The sequence below is a fragment of the Agelaius phoeniceus genome, chromosome 4 (genome assembly GCF_051311805.1).
Source record: "Agelaius phoeniceus isolate bAgePho1 chromosome 4, bAgePho1.hap1, whole genome shotgun sequence".
Taxonomy (NCBI): Eukaryota; Metazoa; Chordata; class Aves; order Passeriformes; family Icteridae; genus Agelaius; species Agelaius phoeniceus.
In genome coordinates this window covers 63,656,241-63,680,322 of record NC_135268.1, presented here as the reverse complement: position 1 = coordinate 63,680,322, position 24,082 = coordinate 63,656,241, and the positions used below count along the sequence as shown (strand labels likewise).

General features: G+C 40.0%; 1 protein-coding gene across 8 annotated transcripts in view; it reads left to right on the top strand.

Moving 5' to 3' along the window:
* The window catches only part of ABLIM2 (actin binding LIM protein family member 2), a 131,942-nt gene that overhangs the window by 49,945 nt on the left and 57,915 nt on the right, over window positions 1-24,082 (top strand). For all 8 annotated transcript variants that reach the window (XM_077177760.1, XM_077177759.1, XM_077177757.1 and 5 more), the window contains exons 4-6: window positions 9,802-9,917; window positions 13,735-13,861; window positions 15,959-16,052. In XM_077177760.1, coding sequence (XP_077033875.1) covers window positions 9,802-9,917; window positions 13,735-13,861; window positions 15,959-16,052 — 337 coding nt within the window. The remainder of the gene's footprint in view (window positions 1-9,801; window positions 9,918-13,734; window positions 13,862-15,958; window positions 16,053-24,082) is intronic.

Here is a 24,082-nt window from a genome sequence, read left to right as displayed (position 1 = left end):
AGTGGCTGAATCCTCAGCAGGCCACTACCAAAGCCAAGTGTAGATTAGTGGGCTCATTTCCCACATGGGTCCCAAACTCAGCAATACAAGGGACTGATGTCATTTTGACCTGCATCTTAATCCTCTTGTGTAGGAATAGCACAAACACATCTATTGAGGACTTCATGAAGAAGCTTGAAGTGCACTTAGCCTTCAGAAAACACACAGTTTTAGCAGTTTGGAGTAAATGGAAATGCTGCCACAGTTTCTCTGGCTAAACCTGAGCTTTGAGGAGTGCAAGAGCAGCAGCCCCCACTGTGGCAGGGTTTCAGAGCCCCGGGAGGGCTGGTGCAGCTCAGCTCAGGGGCTCTGTGTGCTGGTGCCTGTGCAGTCCCAAACCAGCATGGCCATGCCACTGTGGCTGTCTGCCAGCCTGCCTGCCCTGCCATGGGGCTCAGGAATCCTCCTGTGCTGGGGCAGGAGCAGGACATCAAATCCCAGAGCAGCTGTGGCTCCTGACAGAATCTCAGTTGAATAAAGCAATTGCACAAATAATAATAATAATAGCTGTGATAGAGGGGAGACTCTGAGATGGACAAGCCTTTATTATATTAAATTCTGTCTAAGTTCTGATCTGTTTAATAGGCAATTTTTCCTTTTGGATATTTAACACAAATGTGGAGAGTAAAGATAAGAAAAATCCTAAAATTCTTTTCATATTTTATTTTTTCTTTTAATAGTAAAGGAAAATGACTTCAAGTGTATCTCATTAATTAACTGCTGGCTGTACATGCTATTGGCCTGCAGCCTGGCAATATTACAGCTCTTCTAGAGATGAGCAGAACTAATTTTTGGTACCTTTATTCTCAGCACTTGTACCTTCTGTAAAGTGAGGTACTCCTTCATTTAAGAGAAACCAAAACAATGGGTTGATTCCATTTTTCTGGCTAAACATGCTTGTATCCTCAGTCACACCACTAGAGCTTAGCAGAAATGTATTTAAGTGTCTATTACTGTACTTAGAAACTGTCTACCTTGGGTTTCAGGCCATTGGAAATACCAACTCCTGCTTTATTTAGTCAATCATAGTTTAGAGCTTGGTGATACAGTTTATTTTGTCTCCCTGGAAACTTGGAATAATTTTCCTTGTGACTAAAATATTTATTTTTAAGTGCCTAACAATTCAGGTGATTTAAATTGCAGCACTGTGAAATTATTCATGCTGCAAATACAATGTGTGATGAAGATGTGGTAAAGCTTTTAAAAAAAAAATGAAGTTCCTGAAACAATAATATATCATACAAAAAATAAAATCAGAGATGTTCCCTAACCTTCTGTATCACTAAATAGTCGTATTAAATGCTATTTTGCTGTTTTTAGTCGCTCAGTAGAGAGACCCAGATCTGCTTTTGTTGCTTTTCTTGGAAGGACACACAAATTCATATTGTCTTCATCAGAGCCAGCTAATGCCCTGCTGACTAGCAGGATTCAATTAGTGTCTCCCAGGGGGGTTGTAACACTGATTTGTGGTGCAGAGCAGCAGAAGAATCCTGTCATGTGTTTATATGGTTTAAATCAGCTTCAATTACCCCTGTCATTGCAAGCCAGACATAACCTGTGTTTTTTATGGGGAAGGGTGTCCTATCTAAACATCATCAGCATTTATTTTATTGAGTGATATCCTCAGCAAAAATAAGGTTGGTAGGCTGTAAAGACATGTTGTCTAAGCCAAAAGAAAGAACTTGTTTGTTTTTTAAGAAACAGTAATGATAAAAGAGGAGGGAAATGGTTTAAAGCTCTCTACCTTGACATTTCCCTTGGTGGGAAGAGTCAGGAGAGCCATTTGTGCCCTCATTTTTTACAGATGGGCAGAAACCTTAAATACTGCACCAAGGCACGCTGTCAGTAGTAGCTGGTGGATGTTGCCAACTGCATTTGGCATTACCTTTTACAGCCAGACTTTAATGTGGGTGCTGTGTTAGAAATCTAACCTCCAGAATGGTGTGAATTTGAGAGGTGCTGACTGCCTGCCAGTGGGGCTGTTCCCACTCTCATGGAAACCAAGCCAGGCTCTTACCATCTTCAGCATGAAAACACTGGCAGCAGAAGGCATTTTGCACTCATGACACATTTCTCCAGAATGCTGCAGGATCATTAAAATTCTTTTAAATGAGCACTTCTGCAACCCCTATTTCTGTAGCTGCTGAAGTAACACTTCTGAACTGTTTCTACATTGCATAGTAAACCAGTGCCAGTAGCAAGTCCTTTTTTTCCCCTTATTTTCAGAGAAGATAAAGTTTGAATAGAAACATGTGGGAAGTGTATGGTAGCAGCAGTGGGAAAACCTAGCTAGCAGGAAAAAGTCAGCACTCCAAGCTCAGTTGTCTCCTGATATTACTACTGTAGGATGCCACATGGCTCAGGGTCACTGCATTTGTAACCTGCTGCCCTGCTCTGTGAAAAAGCTGGAGTGTCAGAAATAATCCAGCTCATCCCTGGGCATCTCTTGGGTGTCAGATGCTGCTGCCCAGGGCTTCCACAAGCTAAAGTTAAAAAAAAAATAAAAAAAGAATTTGTATTCAGAGAAAAACTGGTAGAAGTACAATATATTGTGCCATCCTCTTTGATTGTTTCTCTCTATCTTGTGTTAACCAAGTGGCTCTTAAAAAAAAATCAGGTTTCAGTTGCGTGTTTGCTCTGCTGGGGTAAAGATTAAAAACTTAATGCCTTCTTCTTCCAGTGCTGTTCATAGTCTAGTGAAGCCTTTTTTCTGCTGTGGTATTTTGTGATGATAATGCCTAAAACTAGGAATGAGTGGAAGAATAACAACATAGATTGAAAAGTGTTGCAGATTAAATACTTACTCTGAATTCCCAGGAAGTGGCTGAGCAATCTTCTTACAGCTTCATTAACTGGAAGGGGCTGTGTCCTCCAGAGGATTGCCAAAGACATTTCCTTCAAAAGCTTAGTGTGTTTGTAAAAGTAAAATAGAAAGAGGGAGAAAATTGAGGCTGGCTGTAGCAATAGAAGCTTAATTTTATTAAAATTGTGCACATACTTCTTACATGGCTGTCACAGTCAGGACAGTTTGGCTCTTATGTAGGATGGGAAAGGGCAGGACATTGAGTCTTTCAGAAAGAAATGGGTTGTCATACCTGTGGTAATTCTTTGAAAATGGAATTTTCAGGAGATGTCTTAGTGTGTTAACAAGTCCTATAGATTTAGTAATCATATATAAGATATATGGTCTGTCTATTGTGGTACCTAGAGTACATTTTCTGTTACTTGTGGGCTGTGTGTTGACTGAATACTAAAAACTAGGGATTTGATTTTATGGGTGTTACTGAAATTAGTAAAGTTGGGTTGGGGGTTGTTTATGTACCCAGTTGGAGGAGTGTATGTAATAGCTACCCCTTTAGTTTCAGTATTCTTGTACTTAAAAGTTGGAAAAAAATTGTGACATGTAAATGATAAAGAGAGAACAACTTGACCCCTAGGTGGAGGATAGATTAGCACATGCATTCTGGATTAATAAGGAAGCAGGTTTGTGTCTGCTTTTCAGATTTTTATATTTAAGTCTTTCTGAGCTCAGGAAGTTTTCTTTTAAAACAGCATCGTGACAGAAGCTGAATGTGTGCCATATAGAGGTGAGCAGTATGTGGACGGGAAAGAGGCAGATACGTATTCTTCAAGGGGTTGCCTGCCAAATCCAGCTATAAAACCTCTTTCAACCTATTTGTATTTTTACTGTCTTCAAGAAGGCAATTCACTTTGGCCAGGCAGTTGAATATAAAGAATCAGAAAGCTTAAATTATTTTCTTTTTTTCAGCAGAAGATTGTGTAGTCCTACATATATAACACTGCTCCTTCTAGAAAGAACTGACATCTTTTGTGTATGTATGTCTTAAGAAATTAGGATAATACTGAAAATTAGAAATTCAAATTCAGTTTCTTCTTAAACATAGCAGTCATGACAGACTTTTTGAATGTGCTAAACCTTTTTATTTGCTCAAATTTTAATGCTGCTGAATTTGGAAAGGGTTTGGTTTCCACTTAAGCAGTACTTGGTGCTTCTTAAGGCATCTCATGAAGTGATCTTCATCTCACTACCAGTCAGCCACTGAACATTGCTAGGTAGGGTGTTGAGCCCTAGATTCTGAAATCAGCCTGAGTGTTCTTGGCATTTTGATTCTAAAGCACATGTATTCACCAATATGTGGTTCTTCCTGAACAAAGGCAGGGTGGTGTGCTGCTCTTCAGGTTTAGGTCTCCTGCTCTGTAGAGGAAGAGTCTGGAGTGCAAGTCCTGTGAGGAGCACCTTGAGGGTACTGGAGTTGTTTATCTGGAGAAAAGGAGGCTCAGGGGGTATTTGCTGCTCTCTACAACTGCCTGAAAGGAGGCTGTAGTGAGCTGGGGCTCGGTTTCTGCTCCCAGACAATCAGCGACAGGACAAGGGGAAATGCTATTCCAAACAGCTGATGTTGTGCCAAGGAAAGTTCAGATTGGATATCAGGAAAAGGTTCTTTGCTGAAAAGGGGGTTAAGCATTGGAACAGGGTGCCCAGGGAGGTGATGGGATCACTATCTATGCCAGTGTTCATGAAATCAGTAGACATGGCACTATGTGATGATATGAGCATGGTGGAGTTTGGTCAAAGATTGGACTTGATGATCTTGGAGGTCTTTTACAACCTGAGTGATTCTAGGATTCTTTGGTTCTATATGGAGCATCCCTATAGCCCTAGAATAATGTAGGATGGAAGGGATTTTTGGTGGTCCTGTGGTCCAGCCCCTGGCTCAAAGCAAGTCCAGTTTGAGTAGACAGCTGAAGGCATTTTTTTTAACATATCTCCAACAGACTCTCTGAACAGTGTGTTCCAGCATTCAGCAAGCTCATGGTAATTTTTTTTTCTTATATTGAGTTGACATTTCCCATGTTCCAGCTTATGTCTGCTGCCTCTTGTCCTTTCACTCTTTACCTCTGAGAAGAGCGTAGTTCCAGTTTTGTGTAGATGTTATCAGGTAGTTTTAGACAGCAACACAATCTCTCCTGAGCAAGTACATCTTCTGCAGCCCCTGCCTGCCCATGTGTCCTGTGCTGCACTCTGGACCTGCCACCTTCCCTCATCTCCCTCCAGTAAATCTTGTCCTGAGGAGCCCAAGATGGTGCCTGCTGCAGTCTCCTAAATGATGAACAGAGGGAAGGTCACATCCTTGTATCACCCCCCAGTCTCCTAAATGATGAACAGAGGGAAGATCACATCCCTGTGTCACCCCCCAGTCTCCTAAATGATGAACAGAGGGAAGGTCACATCCCTGTATCACCCCCCCAGTCTCCTAAATGATGAACAGAGGGAAGGTCACATCCTTGTATCACCCCCCAGTCTCCTAAATGATGAACAGAGGGAAGGTCACATCCCTGTGTCACCCCCCAGTCTCCTAAATGATGAACAGAGGGAAGATCACATCCCTGTGTCACCCCCCAGTCTCCTAAATGATGAACAGAGGGTCAATCCCTGTCCCTGCTGGCTGCACTAATGCCTCCCAGGATGTGGCTGTTCAGTTGCTGTGGGGACACACTGGTGACTCATGTCCAACATGGTGTCCACTGGGACCCCACATCTTCTTATGCTTTCCAGCTGATTAACCCCTGTGGTGCACTGTTCATAGAGTTGTTCCTCACCTCTCGTAGGATTTAGCATTTTCCCTCACTGAAATTTGTGTAGATGGTAGATAGCACTCAGTGTCCACTTTGTATCATCATTTTAATCCTCAGGGATTCATCCCTATGGAGCACCTTGAGGGATGTGATTGTACCAGGTATGAGTTAGAGCAGAATTTGATCCTGCTGGTCCTTAGGATGCTGTCTGACATTACACCTGACCTGGTGAAACTGCAGCCACCTACTGACATGAATAGCTTTGCTCTCTCAACAGCCTGACCACTGGCTTGTCTTAATTTTCATATATCAAATTTAGTTGACTGTTCAACATAGAGTCACATCAGCAATTTAAAGAATAGATGGGCATCTCTCTGCTCTGAAAAAAAAAAAACCAAACATTTTCTTTTGTCCCTCTCAGAAAGCTTGAATGACTTGCCCACAGCTGCATAGGTTGAGATGTGGTGCAGAGAAAGACAAGACCTTTGGTATCAGCACAAGACCTTTTGGTTTCAACACACAGACTGGATTAGGCTGATGGTGATTCAAGGTTTTACAATATGGTTTTGTTGGCCCCCTCCAGATTTTTTTCTGGGTTTGCAAATATTGTAGGCAGGTGGAAAAAACAAAATTTATTGGGAAATGAATCATAGATGTCTTAAAATTCTGCAAGTCATTTGAGAGAGCTGCTTTAAAAATGCTCTTAGTTCTCATTTTAAAAATAGATTATCCAACTGTGAAAATCTCACTGAATATTTATTAAAGGATAAGTAGCTAATTAAAACCCTGTCCTGGTTTTTGCAATACCTAGCAGTGTTCAGTGGGTGACTGGTGGTGAGATATCATTGTATTTGAAGGCAGATATGCTGTTCTTAGCCTAAAATTCTATATATAGTCCTGCTCACAACTTACAGAGCTCAGAAACTGAAACCTTGTTAATTGGCTGTTACCACCTTCTGTTGTGCCTTCACTCATACTGGCACTGAAATGCTTGAGCAGGGCTGCTTGTGAAAGGGAGAGGTCAGCTGGTACAGGAAAACTGACAAATGTGTGGGGTGTGAATTCCCAGTGAACAAGACGGTGAAACAAACTTTGAAACTTACTTATAGGTTTAGAAGACCTGTGAGGGGAGGAAATGTCTGTCTGTACCTTGGGGTGGAACAGCTCCAAGGAAGATTTCCCTGGGGTTTTGTTAGAGCAAGATGTCTTGCATGTTTGGAGAACAAGAATCAAAATTGTTGCTCTCTCCCATTGGAATGAAAAGGCACGGTGATTAGCTACTGAATCATTAGAAAATAAACCAAGTTCAGTATTTTTATGGGCTAGGAAACCCCTATGTGGCCTCCCATCTAAGGAGGCTCTGTGACCTGCTGTGGTGCCTGTGAGCTTTGGCATGTTTGGAGCTGTCATCTGCCTGCTTCTTTGTGCCATAGGAGGTGAATATTCCTCTTCTTCTCCTCTACTTTTAACTTACTTCCTTTTAGATTGTCTGATTGCTCAGACAATGATGAGATGAGCCAATCCAAAGTGGGCACTCCCTGCTTCTACATTAGCTGCTGCTTGCTGCCTCTGTTTGAGGGGGGCTTCTGTGCTCAGCTGGAAGTTCAGCTGGATCTTTATTAGGAAGATGTAATTATCAGATATACCTCACCTCTCCCTGCTGCTCCTTATATACTGCATACAAGATTGTTCAGTAGCTACAGACATCCTTCAGAGCAGTGAATTGCTCACAGCTCCAGCACATCACCATCCCTGGGATTATTAATGGTGTTTAACTGAGACAGCTCAGCAGAGCCCAGCTGGGTCATGAGCTGAGCCCAGCCTTGGTCCCCATGGCAAAACACAGTGGAAGGAGCTGTCCTGCCCAGGACATGCAGCTGTGCATTGGAGTGAGAGGTGGTCGTGTGCTGGTATCAGTGCAGCAGGGGAGGGTTAATTTGGGGCAGATTGCCAGTGCTTATAATAAATCTGTGTGTATCTGTAAGTCAAGATGAGATCTCTTCCTGAAAACATGCAGGAGATTGGATACAAGTTCTTGTCTCACTTCTGGAATGGTTGAAATCCCTTGGCTTGTGTCTTTCCAGATCAGTTAGTAGTGTTAAGCTCTAGGCTTGATTTTGTAATTTTTTTTTTTTAATGAAAACATGAATAAATGGTTTATTTCACATTTGCAGTAGAAAACTAGGATAGCATTTGAATTGTATCGCTCTATTTTTGAGACAGTTTTTGGTAATTAGTCATGAATTTTTATTATTTATATAGAAGTGTATCACATTTACTAATTTTTATTCAAATTTATGTATGTTTATTTGAATAAATTTTTGGTTGGTCCAGATGACGTTCAGAGCTCCTTTCCAACCTCAACTCTTCTGTGAGTTCATAAAGCTCGTTCATTTTTCTGCATATCAGAAGTATCTCTGACTTTAAAAGTATCAAAATCTGTTGCAGACAACAGTTATGGACTAAAAAGATGGTGTTGGGAGTTTTTTTGAATGTGTAACACAGAAGATTGCTACTGCTGCAAGACAGGACAGGTTTGCTCACTGGAGTGCAGCTCCACCACATCCTGCCTGTCACACTAGAAACAGTGTTGTCTTCTGGTTAGGTTATTGAGTAAAATTAATAGTACAAAATCCTCTTTGAAACAGATGGAAATTTAGGCATGGATACAACTAGGCATGGCACATATTCCTGAATCTATACTAACATGGTGTTGGACCTTGTTGTACCAGAGTCATGCATGGATCATTTTGTTGGGTCAGAGAGTAAGGCAATATTAAAGGCTACTTTCACAGAGTATTTTTACTTACTGTACTTTGAGTGACAAGGTAGGAAGTTTTTTGACCATAAAGACTTGAGAAAGAGAAAAAAAAAAAAGGTGAAATGCAGAATTCATTATCAGATATCAAAAAAGAGAATAATATTTACACTCCATGTCTCCTCGTTTTTTAAATTATCACCAGCGGTCCAAAATGCATGGCACTTAGCTGGTTTCAAATATATTTTAGTAACATTATATAGAAACAAAGGACAGCATTGCTTCTGGTTTTTTTCTAAGTAATAAAAAATTATTTTAAATTTAATTCAAGTGCAGAATAAAATAAGTTTCTCTTAGGCAGTTTAGGGAGCAAAATAATGTTTAAATTTAGGGCAAAGTATCTGTGTAGCTTTTGTAGTGGAGACAACCTCACAATTGATATGAATTTGATAGCATTTGTGGGAGAATGCCATGAGTTTTAATGAAATGTTAATGAAATAGTGTGGTCAGATGGACTTCACCATGAAGCAGAAGGTGTGTGTTATGTTTGTGCCCCATTAAGCCATATTTTGATACTTGGATAGGGATTTAGTTGGACACGAGCTTTGGGTGGAGCGAAATGTGTTTCTAAATCCTCACCATCCTTTGCTGCATATGAAGTGATTTCTCCATCTGGCTCCCTTAGAGGGAAAGCCTCAGTGGTTTCTGTGCCCAGACAAGGAAGTGCACAGCAGAGAGCTTTTGTTTTAAGAACATTGATAAAAAGGAATGGTTTAATTAAGTGTAAGGAGAGCTGTTGTTGGGTAGGGAAAACAAATAATGTAGACGCTGTGGGTTTTATAACTGGGATAGGTTTTTTCCCTTTGAGAATTCAATAACATTTGCTTTCTGAGCACATAGATTAAGAGAAAGACTTTGATGTGATAAAAGTTGTGAGTACAAGCGCTGATTTTTAATGTAAAAAGTTTTAATGTAAAATTTTTAATGTATAAAAGTCATCACTCTCGTGCAGCTATTTAACAACATAAAAGCAGCTGCATTTGCCTCTACTTAACTCCCTGTAATGCCAATTTTATTTTCATTCTGTAACTGATCCTGTTAGTGATGAACTCTGGCTGATACTACATTTCTTAGATACACAACAATTTGGACTTGAGTGCTCACTGTGTTTTTGTAGCTTTAGATATTATTATTTTTCCTAAGAAGCTGTAACCATCTGCATTTGAAGTTGTCTGTTTGATATGCCCCTTTGATACTTAAGCCTCTAAGTGGCTGGAAAATTGAATGAGAGCTGGGCAAGCAGAGAAAAAGCAGCCAGAGTATAATCAGTTCCTTTGTGGGAAGATATTTAATTGTGATAAAGGCATGAGACTGTAACCAGTTTGCTTTTGTTTCTGCTCTTGCAGGTTGCCTTTCCCTGCGGGTGACAGGGTAACTTTTAATGGGAAGGAATGCATCTGCCAGAAATGTTCCCTGCCCCCTTCCAGCAGCACTGGCTCCTTCCCTGTACAGAACCTGAGAAGTAAGTACGGATTTCTGCTCTTTTCAGTCAGTGCTTCTTAGTCTGCACAGGTTTCAAGGGCATAATTTTACACCAGTGTGTACAATTGGAACTTCTACTACTCTGCTGCATAAGAGGTGTCATGAAATTCGAGGTAGCCACATGAAAAAGTATAGGGTGGTTTTTCAAGAAAGTCTGATATTTAAAAGAAGCACAGATGGTGCCATTATAGGATTAACAATACATTGAACCTCTCAAAGATTTGATTAAAATGAACTAAATCAAATTATTTGGAGAAAAACATAATATAGATGCTAATATTTTTGAGGATTCAGCCCAAGTCCATCTGAAATAAAAGCCAGGGTGAGATTTAATGATTTTTAAGTGTTCCAGTTCCAGCTTCAGAAAATATCAGTGGCAGGACTGCATGGCTAAATACTACACAGCAAGGGGTTTAATGTATGAGGTGTAGGTGGGGGGCATTCACCCTGACCTCAGACTATTGTGCACTATCAGAAGATACAAACAGTAGGGGAAAGAAATGTGGTCTTTTCGCACCAACTTCTTTGCAGTAAATCATAGAGGGGTGTTGTTGCTCTGGACTCCGTTCCTCTGCTCTTTTGCTCATAAAGTGCTGCCATGCTTTAAGAGTCCACTGCTCACTTCATGTAATTAAACAGCAGCAGCAATGCAATTAAACAGCAAAGACAGAAAAATTTTTAATGACCGTTACATCAAGCTGGATTCAGCATGGCTGAGGAAGGGCCCTATGGATTGCTCATCTTCCTGTGTAAGGAGTCTAGCCCACTTCTGGGAGAAATCTCTCCTTTTCTCTGTTTTCTTTCCCCCCCCACATTTCTTCACAGAAGTTTTCACCATCTCATTTCTACAGTTCATCAGCCAAACCTGCTGTGTGAATGCCCTGTGAGATATTCTATGGATTCCTCTTGCTAATGCCGTTCTGTTTTGGGGATAGGTTGGCCCTTTCTGTTGGGTGCTTTCTTTTGTCACTTATTCTGCAGATGGATCCTCCTTGGCCATCTTTGCTGTCTCCTTGTCACATGTGAAAAGTGCCTTTGACTACAATGGACATTATTAGCCTGGTTGAGTACTGACAGGACAAGTTCATTTGATTGTCTGTGGTACAGAATCCTTTAATGTATTTACATTCCCTTTCTCTGTGCACACACACACCGTGGGGAGTTTTTCTTGTCATTGCATTTCCTCAGCTCTCTTGGGTCTGCACTGAACCTTCACAGAGCCCAGATACCTGCAAACCTCAGCAAAGCACTTGCCTTAGAGGGAGACAGCACTGGGAGCAGCACATCTCTGTGGCAAAACCTGACCCTGGAAAATAAAAGTTTACCTTTTCCCCACATTGCATAGAGCAGTGAATGGTGTTATCTCCTGACAAGAGCTTTCTTGGAAAGGACCTTAATGCTTTAAACGAGCAACTCTTGTTAGTAGTGCACAAAAACATGATCTCAGGCAAACTTTTTCAAGGAAGGAGTAGTACACTGACCCTGTGTTACATTGGGTTTGTTCTTGTCTCAGAACTGTCTGATGTGTGCCATGTGTGCTGCTCCCCAGCCTGTTTAGCTCAGCAGTGCTTTCAGAACATCTCTGGGGACTCACTGAGCTCCCAGCATCACTGCCCCCTCTGACAAGTCCTTCTATTTTCATCCTCCCCTTTTGCTTCTAACCTCCTTCATGCACTCCATTTGGAAGAAATGAACAATGTAAAATACTTGCTTTCTGCCTGAGTCCTTGAATTTTTTATTACATAAGTACCTACCTTTCTGTTTTGTTTTGTTTTATAAAACAATAGCTCTGAAAGCCTCTTGTGACAGTGTTGATTTTGAGAGAGTACTCAAGGAAGAATATTAACATGGAGCAGCAAATTGATGTGTTCTGCAGAGTTATTGCTTGAAATTAGTTGAGTCACCAAAGGATGCTGCATCCAAGATGGGAAGACAAGGACATGCATCAGTAGGCACTGTTGGCATAGCAACCACAATATTTGTTTGTAATTATCTGGCACTTTACAGAGAAAGCAGCAGTTGGGAAAAAAAAAAGTAGCTCACAAAATGCTGCATTTCTGCCCACCCAAGCTTAAACCAGATGAAAGGTGAATGACATTTGAGCACATGATGTTGTGTTCAGTTTGTGAAATAAACCCTCAAGCAGTCGGATTAAATTAGATTTCCAGATGAATCCCCAGTACAGAGGAGATCACAAACAAATTTCTGATTGCAGTTGAACAACAGATACTGTAGAATACTGCAGGGACTAAAACCAGGCACACACCCAAATGTTCTTTATTATTAGCAAAACTCAAATGTTCTGATCTGTAGTGCACATGCTTTTGTGCTAGGCTTGTTTCCAGGTATTGGTGCTCTGGAGGGTAACATTAAAGAGCCACATTATTGCTCCCTCAATACATTCCAAATCCATAAAGGAAAATACAAACTGTGCTTTATCATTGTGTGCTCAGAAGTGAAACATTTACAATTTCACTTACACTGTCTCATTAGGGTCATGTAACCAGTGAAATACAGTCTTAAATCAGAAAGTTTTTAAGAAGACTGTTTAAATGCTTTAATGAGACCCTAGGTTGAGAGTTCTGTCCTAATAACTTGATAAATCTTTCTAATGCTTTTGCATAGCTTTGTCTCCCATGTAAGACATTTTTATGGGTTTGTTTTCTCTCCTGGAATTTCTGAATGATTAAATGTCTTTCAGGCTTTGTCTTTTCTCTAGAAAATTATTGGTATACCTGAAGAATTCCTAAAAACACTATGTATTTTTCCACATGAGATGGAAGATATTTTATGGAGCATTAGAAGATTACTGAGATATTGCTACTAGAATCAATTTATCACTGGCATTTTTCCCTTTTTTCCACATATTCTATGTTTTTACATTTAGTAAGAAAATCATCCACAGACAGGAAATCTGTAGAGTGAAGGATGAATGAGAGATGGACCTTGTAGGGTATTAGAGGCTTCATTTGGGTTATAGAGAACCAGATCCATGTCTATGTAACATCTTTGAAGAGGGCAGAAACTGATTGTAGGTTTGGCTTTTGCTAGCTTAGTCAAAATCTTCCATTGTTAAAAAGAAGGGCAACCAAACCCCCAGAGAGTCTTGTTCTGAATTACTCTTTCTGGGGGGCATAACTGGTTTACCTACAGCCTGTTTAACCAACACAGACTAACCTCTGTTACCAGTTAGTGCATGTTCTACATGTATTTTTTGTTAGCACCTCTTGAAAGTTTATATAAGTGAATTTTTTATAGAGAATAAATACATAGACAGCCATCACTTTCACATATTGAAATGTCACTAATGCCTCTTAAGTATTGGTGTGTTTTACTGGGTACAGGAAATTTCATACCAGGATTTCAGCTTGGATTTTTTTCATGGTTGCAAAAAGAATTTTGAAATAAGTAGAGCTTGCAGATCCAAAGGCAAAGGCCAATATGAAGAATCAGTTGTTTTACTCTTGCTCTTTTTTATTTCTTTTATCAGGCTGATTTGCAGTGCTTGAAAAATCAATCAGCAAAACTTCATTTTTTAGAACACAGTATAAATGAATTAAAATGAACCTAAGTCACTAGGAAACTAAAGTCATTAGCTTTTTTCTTTGAATGATGCATGTTTTGTGGCAATTTCAGAGCTTTCCAAGGGCAGCAGCAGTTGCCATCCATCAGTGAGCAGTGGATGGAGCCCGGGTGAGCTGGTGCTGGGACACTGATGGATCCTTGTGCTGCTGTAACCAACTGCTGCATGACCACCTGAAGAATATGATTCACTCATTTGGGCTTTTCTCTTGCAGATTGTGGGGGCTGTGGTTCAGAAATAAAAAATGGTCAGTCCTTGGTCGCCTTGGACAAACACTGGCATTTGGGCTGTTTTAAGTGCAATACATGTGGCAAGCTACTGAATGCAGAGTATATCAGCAAGTAAGTAGAGGAGTATTTTCACCTCTTTTAATCATTCTTTTAATGCCAAATAATTAATTTATAATTGCATTTATTTGCATTGTTAAGGTTTAAAGGTAATGCATAATATAGAAATATAATATATATTATAATAATATAATTAAGTAATATAATATATAAATGCATATTGCAGTACCTTTATATATACATATATATATACATATATATATATTCAGAAATATGTAAGATATTAGAGATTTTTGTCTAAATTATTACCTAAATTGTATTTAAAAAAAATTAAATGGAGAAAAGTGGAAGTAACATTTTTCCATTTACCTGGAATGGGACTTGACAAAGCAGCTATACTACAGAGAGGCAGCAAGTGGAATTTGGAAATTGGAAAGTCCCAAATGTATGCCCTTAGTTACCTATGGTTTTGCTCTCTGTGATGCTGTAATGTAAAGAAGCAGGTACTGTTCTTTCTATATGCATTACATAAGAGGAAATGTTAGCCAGAAGTTCATTAAGGATGTACATGCCATGATTTTGTGCAGCTCCAGACCCTCATGCTGTCAAATTTGGACTGAATGTGATGACAGCAATGAGAAAGAGCACAAAGCACCCACAGACCACGTCCCATGTCAACACTTGGATCACTTTGATCACTCTGCCAGTGACATGCAGGCCTTTCACTGGCCAAGGCACCTGGGATTAATTTCTGCTTCAGAGATGTGGATTATGTTGAAATTTGGTTAAGCAGCAAAGTAACTCAGTCACCAGTGCTCAGAGATGATGGAGTTTCAGAGCCTATGTCCCCCTGACTTTCAACAATTCTTTGGATTTTGATTAATACAAGTACAACATTTAATTTCACAGCTTGCACTGGAGAACAATATTTATTAAAATGGTGTTCCTAAATAAGGTTTTACATTGTCTCAATGTTGGGCTAGTCTGCTGTATTTTAGTACAGTGCTTTTTTTGCTTGTTATTGAATATACCTCCCACCATAAATTGTAAAGATATAATTACTGCAAAATCGTCTTTTTAAAAAGGCTAAATGCCAAACAAAATAACTCAAGAGAAGAAACATCCTGTCTTTAATTAATTCAATTAATTATTGTGATAACTTCTAGGTTAGTCTCTAAGAAATCCAACTTCCAGGCTATAAAATTAATTTCTATGTTTCTCCAGGGAAATGTCTGATAAAATTATGCCTCTACTGATAATTCTGTCTGATCATGGACTGTTTTAGTAGAACAAAACATATTTAACTATGTTTAACTTGAACTTTGAAGCATGAGAAGAGTCTCCAGTTTCTTCTTAGAGCAATTTATTTTCATTCATCCATTTAATGGTCTCCATGTACAATTTAGTAAAATTGTAAACTGTAAAATTAACAGGTTCTTGTCAGGGCAATAGTCCAAGTGATCTGGTCTTGACACTTTAAAATAAAAGCTGAGACCCCAGTTTTTTTTCCTCATATCTCTAAATTGTATCTTAACTCACTGGTGGTGGTGAAATAGCTGCTTACACCATGCATGAGCACACTGCTGCTCAGGCTGAATTCTTGTAGTCATTGCTGGCTTCTGTGGAGCAATTCCCAAGTTGTTTGATCCATGACTGCCTTTAAGCAAGTCCAGTCAAGTGTGCCAGTAGATTTAAATGTTTTTCAAAACTTGGTTTACAGACAAGATATTTGAGAAATTGCTCTCTGCAGTCTCAGCTAAAGGATTAGGTAATACATATATCAGATGATACATCAGTTGGATGGATTAGATGATAAGAGGGGAAGAGTAATATGGTGAAATAACTTTCCAGAGAGGAGGAAACACGTGAAAGAAGTTAATGGGTAACATGATTAAACAGGTGGTGTGAGGGTCTCAGAGACTGAGTTATTACAAGCCTGATGGCTGAGTTTGGCAACAAAGGAGAGAAGTGGTCCAAAATAGTTGTTCATTACTATTCAGCTTTTTACAATATTAATGACTGCGAGGGAGGCAGGAAAGCCCATAAATACCCTATGCAGTGTTGAAGCTGACAACTTTTAGATGCATAATCTCCCAGTGAACTGTAAGCTTACATCAAACAGCATCTGTACAGCCTGTTGTTCTTCCCTAGGGATGGGGTTCCATATTGTGAAACAGACTACCATGCCAAGTTTGGGATCAGGTGTGACAACTGTGAAAAGTACATCACAGGAAGAGTGCTCGAGGTAAGGAGAACCTGTCATTCAAGCACATCCCAAAGTGTACAAAAAGACTAGCTCTTTTGGGTTTGGTCCTGTGCTCACAAATGAGTGTTAATGCCACAGCTTAATGTTACTTTTAGTGAATACCAGGAACTCTGTCTGTAATCAGGTTTTTTGTTTCTTCTGTTAATGATTTGGTAATAGACAAACTCCCTAAATGGATATTTATGGTACTGGAGAATGTTCAGGCAGCAGAAGTAATAAATGAATGTGTTATCAGGCACATTTTAAAACTTGCATTAAATTCATTTGCAATGTCTGCTTTTTTTTATTCTCTTTTATGTTCCCCAAAGATAGGATGAAGGTGTTGAAAAGTAAAGTGAATGATTTGAACTGTGTTTTTGCAACCAGAAATGAACTGTGTGGCAGAGATTTGTTTGCACTTGTTGTTCTAAGAAGCAGGAAATTGTTTAGTGTAGGGTTATGTTTTTATGCATTATGCAAAAATTTCCATATAACTGACCCAATGTCACAAAATTCATATATTCCTTTGATCAGAATAAAATTTATCCTTGGATCTAAGTCTATTGTTACCCTGTCAGTCATCGATTATCTGCTTTTTCTTTCTGCTTTTCCCTGTGAAGTCCAAGCAGCACTGGAGTTAGGAGGAGTTGCTCGGTTCACTCTTTTCTCTTCATCAGCTAAGAAAGCCTGGAGAAATCCCAAAGGGCTTCCACCAGTGAAAGATCTGCTTGGAGTCACACAAAGACTTAACTGTCCAAGTGGTGGACAATGATAACTTGTTAGGAGCTGATGAGCAAGTATCCATACTAGATGGGAATCTGTCTTGGATGGGATGATGTGGTGTTAACATAGGCACGAGAGATTTTTCCATTAACAAATGTTTTTACAGACCTTTCTGAAAGGAGATCTCTAAAAGGGAATTTGAAAGAGTATAAAGACAGTTTTCTTACTTTTTTGGACACAATTGTCTCAACTGGAAGAGGCAAAGCAAAAGAAAACATCTTAAAACCTTCAAAAATGTAAAAGGTGACCGTGGAAGCTGTTATATATTTTCAGAGGTGTCAAGCATTGACATTGAATGAAAGGGAGTAAAAGGGGGTGAGATTTGAAAGTGAAGGTAATTAGAAGAGGTGAATACAGAGAGAAGAGTTAAAGCTGTGGCAAATTTGGAGGGCACTTACTCAGAGCAGTTTACAAGGAGTGATTAATGCTGAGACAGGAGAAGAACAGAAGCTCCAGTTTCTGTACTGACTCTTGGCTTCACAATATTTTGTTTTTCTATCCTGGTACTTGAAATATGTGCAAGAATCCTCTTTTTATGTGGTAATATTTTACCTGCAGTATGGTTAAACAATAGCATGTGGTGTGGTATGATTAAGAACTGGGTCCCTACTGTCTCTATGGGTAATAAAAAGGAAAAAAAAAGCCTTAAAGATCTGCAAAGTAACATTACCAAGTGTGATTTGTGGGACCTGGGAGCACACGTGACTGTAGCTGATTCTTCTGACTGCTTGGTGAGAGTGTACTGAATAGGAAGACGGTTCCTTGTTTTTATGGTAGATGGGCCAGCAACAAACTTGGGAAAAGATAATTTTTGAAAGCTATTGTAGGAATTCTACCATGACAGATTAAATAGGATGATTTTGGTCAGTGTGTGTGTGTGTCCCTCTCGTCTCCACTCCTCAGTGTTGCTCTAAGGACAGCTCTGTACCACTGATCCTCATCTTGCTTTGGTACTGGTTCAGGCTGGGAGCTACATTCATTGGTCTGTGGCATTTAACTGTGGAAAAAAATACTGATGCAAGATTCCAGAACCTTTAAAAAAAAGTAGATGAGGAGAAAGGACTTTCAGCATCTGTAAAAGCACAGATAGTATCATTGTGAAACAGGAAACATAGGTTGAGGTTAGAATGGAGCAGGAAATGGATTTGAATGGTTACAATGACATTTTAATGTCTGGACACTTGTTGGAACAACCTGGAAATTCTATGATCTCTAAATTTTTTTTCTATAGAACTGTACAAAACAATTTGTTGGTTTGTGTGCAATGAAGCTTGAACATGGGTGCGTGTCGCATGTCCGAGCATTCTGCTGTCACAGTAGGTCCTGTTCCTCATGACATCTCCCAAGATATCTGCTCCCATCCCCTCTGTTTTGCCATGACACATCTCAAGAGCTTTCTGTACATTGCCACTGCCTGTTCTCAGGGAGTGACTCACACTGTGAGCCCTCTCCCATGGTGATCAGCCTGGGTTTCCATGACTCTTTGGAGCTCTGGAAGGGATCACTTAAACAGCCATTGAGTTTCAGTGTGGGTCATGGAGAGCAGCTGGCTGAGGAGGCAATGCACACACCTCCTTTCAGCAGGAAGGCAAACAAAAAGTCACAGTCTGAGCAAACAGCTTTGAAAGGACTCAGAAAGCATGTCCATAGCTAATGTGTTTAAGGCATTTGTTGTTTGTGTGCAGCAGATGGGCTTGTTCTAAAGGCTTGGAACTGGGCTGATCTCTTCTCTTTCTCTCTCTGGTCTTGGTGTCAAACTCGATGTCTGTTTGTCCCTAGCAGGCTAATTGAGATGTTTGTGTATCTCCTGGTCAGGAGGACAGAGAAAATACAGGGTAGCAATGCCTGTTCTTTGTTGGAGGATGCATTATTAGTGGAGTTGTCTGGAATATTGAGACATTTTTCAAAACATCAGTATTTTCTTTTACCATCTTGAATATTATTATCTGGAGAAACACAGAAATAATAGGGCAAATTGCTCTTAAATTGGGGGGAAATCTTGACAGCAGTACTTATTAGGCAGGGGAATGCTCTCCCAAGGGAGCTGCTGGAAACCATCACTTTGAAAGTCTTGTAACAAGATTGGACAAGGCACTGGAAAATCCATGTTAGGGAACAGTCCTGCAATGACAAAGGGAGGGACTATATGACCTAATAGGATTTTTTCCATCTCTGATTTCTGTGATAATGTCAGGAGGACAGCTGCTTCCAATGTTATTCTGTGACTGGATTTTATAATATTGTCTCCCTTTGCAACACTTGTTCATTTTAGGTGTTTATTCAGCAGAAAGGAAGGGAGTGTCAACCAGTGTGAGTTACTGATAAGTTATAAAATATGGCTGTTTTTGTAGGTCCTCAGCCAAATACAATGATGATTTAGTTACCTAAATTCTTCTCTCAGCCCATTTTCTGAGGGCCAGATTCATTCAGTGTAGTAAATGGGCTTAGACACAGGATAACTTTGTTTATAATTCCATTCTTGTTCCTTTCTTCCCCTCCACTCCACCTTGGCTTGCACCCACTCTTCCAGGGAACTTGTACTGGAAAAGCTATAAAAGGGGCTGAGCAGTTCATTTATGGAGATGATAAATTTTATTACTTTTAACAGCAATGATTTTGCTGTTCTGTTTTTTTTTTTTGTTTTAACCCTACCCACCAGTGCATTTATGGGCAAGATTTGCTTTGTTTGTGATGCATACAGAACACTCTTAAATACAAATCAATCCTCTCCTAGAAGTTGTGTTATTTTATCCCTGACCATATATATTGATAAACCTTCCAACTTAAATGAGGAGCAGGAAGTTGCTGGAGTTTACTTTTGTAGTTTGACTTAAAATGCACTGTGACTGAAAACCTCTAGGGAGAGAAAGGGTTTACTTCAGTGCTCATGCTGTATCTCTGCTGCCAATCCTGCAATAGTTAGCATCATGCAATAGCACACATCTTAAAATAACAAGCCATTGATTTTTATGACCAGCCATTTCCCTTTTGTCATGTTGCAATCCATTTCTCTGCACTTAGAACTAAAAATATTTTTCTCCTTGTTTCTATTACAAGCAGTAATTTATTAGTTAAAATTTCAACTTGTGCTAATGAGCATATCCTAAAAAAACTTAATTGTCTTTTTAAAAAAAAAATTACTGTCTATGTTATGATAATACAGAGCCTGCTTTAAGCTCCTTTCATTCAAGAAAACATTTTCCATTTCTTTCCTCATTTTAATGAGTCTTTTAGCTGCATTTTGCTGGGGGAGGCAGAGATGTGTAGTCTGTCTCTCGGTCCTTCCCACATAGCAGGTTGTGTAAAAGGTTTGGAAAGCTGTTGAGGTTCATGACAAAGCTGTGTGACAGCCAATGACTCCCCCTTGTCCTCTCCTGGGAGGCATTTCTGGGTTTCCTTAACATCTGATACTTGAAACATCATCTCAATTCCAGCATCTTTCTATTTTAAAGTGGTCTGCATAAGGAGAGTTAAAAATGCTTTGGATAAGATTGATTTTTAGCTTTTTTTGTTTTCCCCTCCAACTGATGAAATATGAGAACTTATAGAGAGTAGTCTTAGTTCCTCTCAACTTCTATTTTACAAAACCGAGTGAACCCAGTTCTCTGCTGCTAAAGTCAGCTCCAGGCTTTTCTAGTGATGCTGTGGGTTCCTGACTGGAGCCACCTTCTCTCAGCATGGATGAACATTGTACTCCAGACAATGCCTCAGCACTGCCTTGTGCAGTGATAGTAACCCCTTCCACCATTTCTAGAGAAAGTGCTTTCCTGGTGTGTCCCACACTGGTGTGAATTTCTTCTGTGAGTTCTTTAACACTGACAGCCCATAGTGAGATATTGAGACATTACTTTGTGGGGAGGGGTTCTCTTTATCTGCTTTTTCAGCTGGTGTTTTCCTCTATTGTTAGAGGAAGCCTCCTTATCCAGAGATAACCTTCTGAGGATGCTTTAATGACAGACACAGTATGGGCTGTGAGGGGGTCACATTTGCTTGGACAGGCAACTGTGTCCCATCAGTGCCCAAAATACCCTTCAGGGATATTTTCAGCTCTCAATTTTATCTACAACTGTCCCATGATTCACAGCTACATGACTGGTGTAAATGTGGCTTACAAGTGCTGTTGAAAATCACAGCAGTTGGAGCCATCTTTATGTTTAGTATCTGACATTCTAACACGGCAGCATGGCACTCAGTTTATGTGGGGGAAGAAAGAGTTACCATTTTACTTGTTTACATGTATGTGTAAATGTCCAGAAAAACATAATCAATATATGTTCTTAAAATCTATTAATCACAACCATATGTTATTTTGAAATAAGGGAACAAATGCAGTGGGCACTAGGCAGAAATGAGACTAGAAATGTCAATAATTTGTATTTCGATTAGATGTCATTTATGACAAAGTCACAGTTTTAATTTACTAATTAAAACAAGAATCTTCTTTTCTGTAGTTTGTTTTTTGCCTTGCCCTGGGGTTGAGCTGATTTTGTTTGCAGCCATATCTACTTTGTAAATCGATTGCCTTTCCCTTTGCAAGAGTCTCAGGATATCAGAGAGACGATACTAATTCTTCAGAGCAGGGAGTACAAATTTCTGCCTGCAGTGTGGAAGAATGGTTCATTCTGCAATGTCTCTTGCCCTGCTGTTTCATTAACAACAGGACCTACTGATGTGTGAAAGGTGCTTGAAAAGCTTATTACATAGGCATTAATAGTGAAACATGCAATAAAGGCAGCTCTGTCTGTGGGAGTGAAGGGTTCCCTGTGCATGGGCAGCCTTGGGAGCGCTGTCAGAGCAGCAGAAGGATCCAAGTGTCAGTGCTGCCTTCGTTAGAAACTGCTCTCTGCGCTTCTCTCCTTCAACAGAGAAGAAAGAACACTGGGGGAAAGACAAATCTAAATAAATCAGCATTAGCTTTTGCAAAAGGAGACCATCCAAGGTAGGAAGCATTAACTAGCCCTTTCAGTGCATAATGTTTGCTGAGATGCAAGGCATTCTGCAGCTTGGGAATGGTCTCTGGTTTGGTGCCACTTGCATTTATCTGGGACTGCTGGCTTGCAAAGGCAGGTTAATCATCAGTGCACTTATCTGAATTTGGCTGGGTAAGTGTTGACAGTTGACCTAGACTTTCTTCTTTAAAACAGGCATTATTAAAAATACTATCAGCCAGCAGATAAATAGCGATGCAAATGCTTTTTGTCCTTATCTTTTAGCTTTCTCTGTAGCACAGTTATATTGGTCTAGATGAATTTAACTCATCTTTCTCCCACTTCCAGCCTTTCCCTTTTTAGCCACCTCTTCTCTCCAGAAATACAGATCTATGCCTGTCTTTATTGTCTGAACTGCTACAAACTCACAAATTGTTAATGTGTCAGGAGAAAACTATACATTAAACCAAACTCTTTGCATAGCTTTCACCCTGTAAATAATTTGTTAGGTTTATTGAAGAGCACTGAGTGCCATTTGATGATAGCTTAAGACTTACAGTTTTACCAAAGGAAAGGGTTCTGCAAACTATGTCTGAATTACAGAAAAGTTAGGATTTGAGGGAAACTGATTGATAGAGAAGAAAGAATGACTGTTCCAGGTTTTGTGAGGATTTTTTTATTTCTTTTCTCAGCTGCTTATTTGCTTTTCTGTTCCGAATTCCTCCCACATGTGTGGGGAAAGTCCTCAGCAGTGCTGCTGTGCATTTGTGCTTGTGTGGGTTTGTATGTGTTAGTTTTAGTGCACAGTTTGATTTTTGAGCCTGGCAGACTCGTGGTGCCCATTGCCTTTCCTCACACAAAAATGTAGTCCCAGTTAACTGTCTCAGATTATCTGGATTGACTGACTGAAGGATCAAAGGGGTGATTGCAGCAGTCACCCTGGTCCTGCTGAGCCTCAGACCCCAGCAGCACAGTGTGCAGCTCCCCTGCCTCCCTAAGCCACGTGTTGCTGTGGTGATGCATTAACATCCAGTGCCTTTTGCCATTTGGGTGTTCTTACAGTGTGGAATGTTGCACCTCATGGGTATTTTCAGTCCCTCATCCAATTATTACATGTATTCTTTCATTCCTGGTGGTCCTCTGACCCACATCAGGGGAATGCTGCTGTTGCACAGCTCTGCAAAGCCCCAGAGCTCCCTTGCCCTGTCAGCAGCACAAGCCCTGCCTCCAGCTCTGTCCTGTAACCATGGCAGTGGTGCAGCAGTGACTGCACTCAGTGACAATTGCCTTTGTTGATAAAGTATCTCCAGGATGCTCTGGCCCATGTGAAAACAGTTCAACATGTCAGCTAATAGCAGGAGAGCAGCCTGTGACTCATTTCTTGTAGCTTTAAGATTTTTTCATCCTATTAACCTTCAGCACTTTTTGTGCTTTTTCAAATTTCTTTCTCCCCCTCCCAAAGTAAGAACTTTTGAATGGTACATTTAACTGGAAATATGTAGATTGGGTCTGAAAGTAGAAGCTTCCTACTTTCAGGAAAGATTATTAATGTCAGTTCTGCATGTGACAGCAGCATTTCCACTCCCAGGTAAATCTAGTGATCCAGAACAGCAGTCCTTACTCAGGCACAGAATGAGGGACAGGTTCTGTTCTTAGATGTTTACAGCCCAGATCACCACGTTCAGCTTGAAAAGAGCTGTGCTGGCTCTGATTGCTTGGGTTGTTTCTCCAGGGTTGTTCAGTGTTGGTTGAGCTTCATTCTTCCCATCTGAAATGGGTGTGCTAAATACACAGCTGCAAAGTTGAAAATTAAGGGGAATATGTCTGCAAGTCATCTTTCTCCTTCTTCACTCCCTCTCTCCTATCAAGAGTTGGCACAAGTGAGAGCCAGCTGCAGCTTGTCTTGGCCCCTAGGTAGGTTTTAAGGAGTGGGAAAGGAAAGTGGAAAAGGAGATTTGTTGAACAGATGGAAAACAGAAGCCTCTTCCAGTCTCAGTGGGTGGCAAGAAAAATTGCAAAGCTGAGAAGAAAAAGACAAAAGAGGGAGATCACTCACTCCATAACAGAAACATCTGAGTGCAAAATCAGTGGGTTTAGGTATGACAGGCCATTTTGATTTACAAGAACATTTACCAAATTCTGTAGAAAAAAGTGCACTGTTGTCCTCTTCCAGATTTTATCTGATTTTGGCAGGGCTGAATTTGCTCCTGAGCCAGAACTTGTTTGGAGAGCTCACAGAACGAGATTACAGTTGTAATAGTGCTAGTTTTCCTTCTATTATTTATTTTTTCTCAATTATCCCCTTTATGGTTTTTTAAT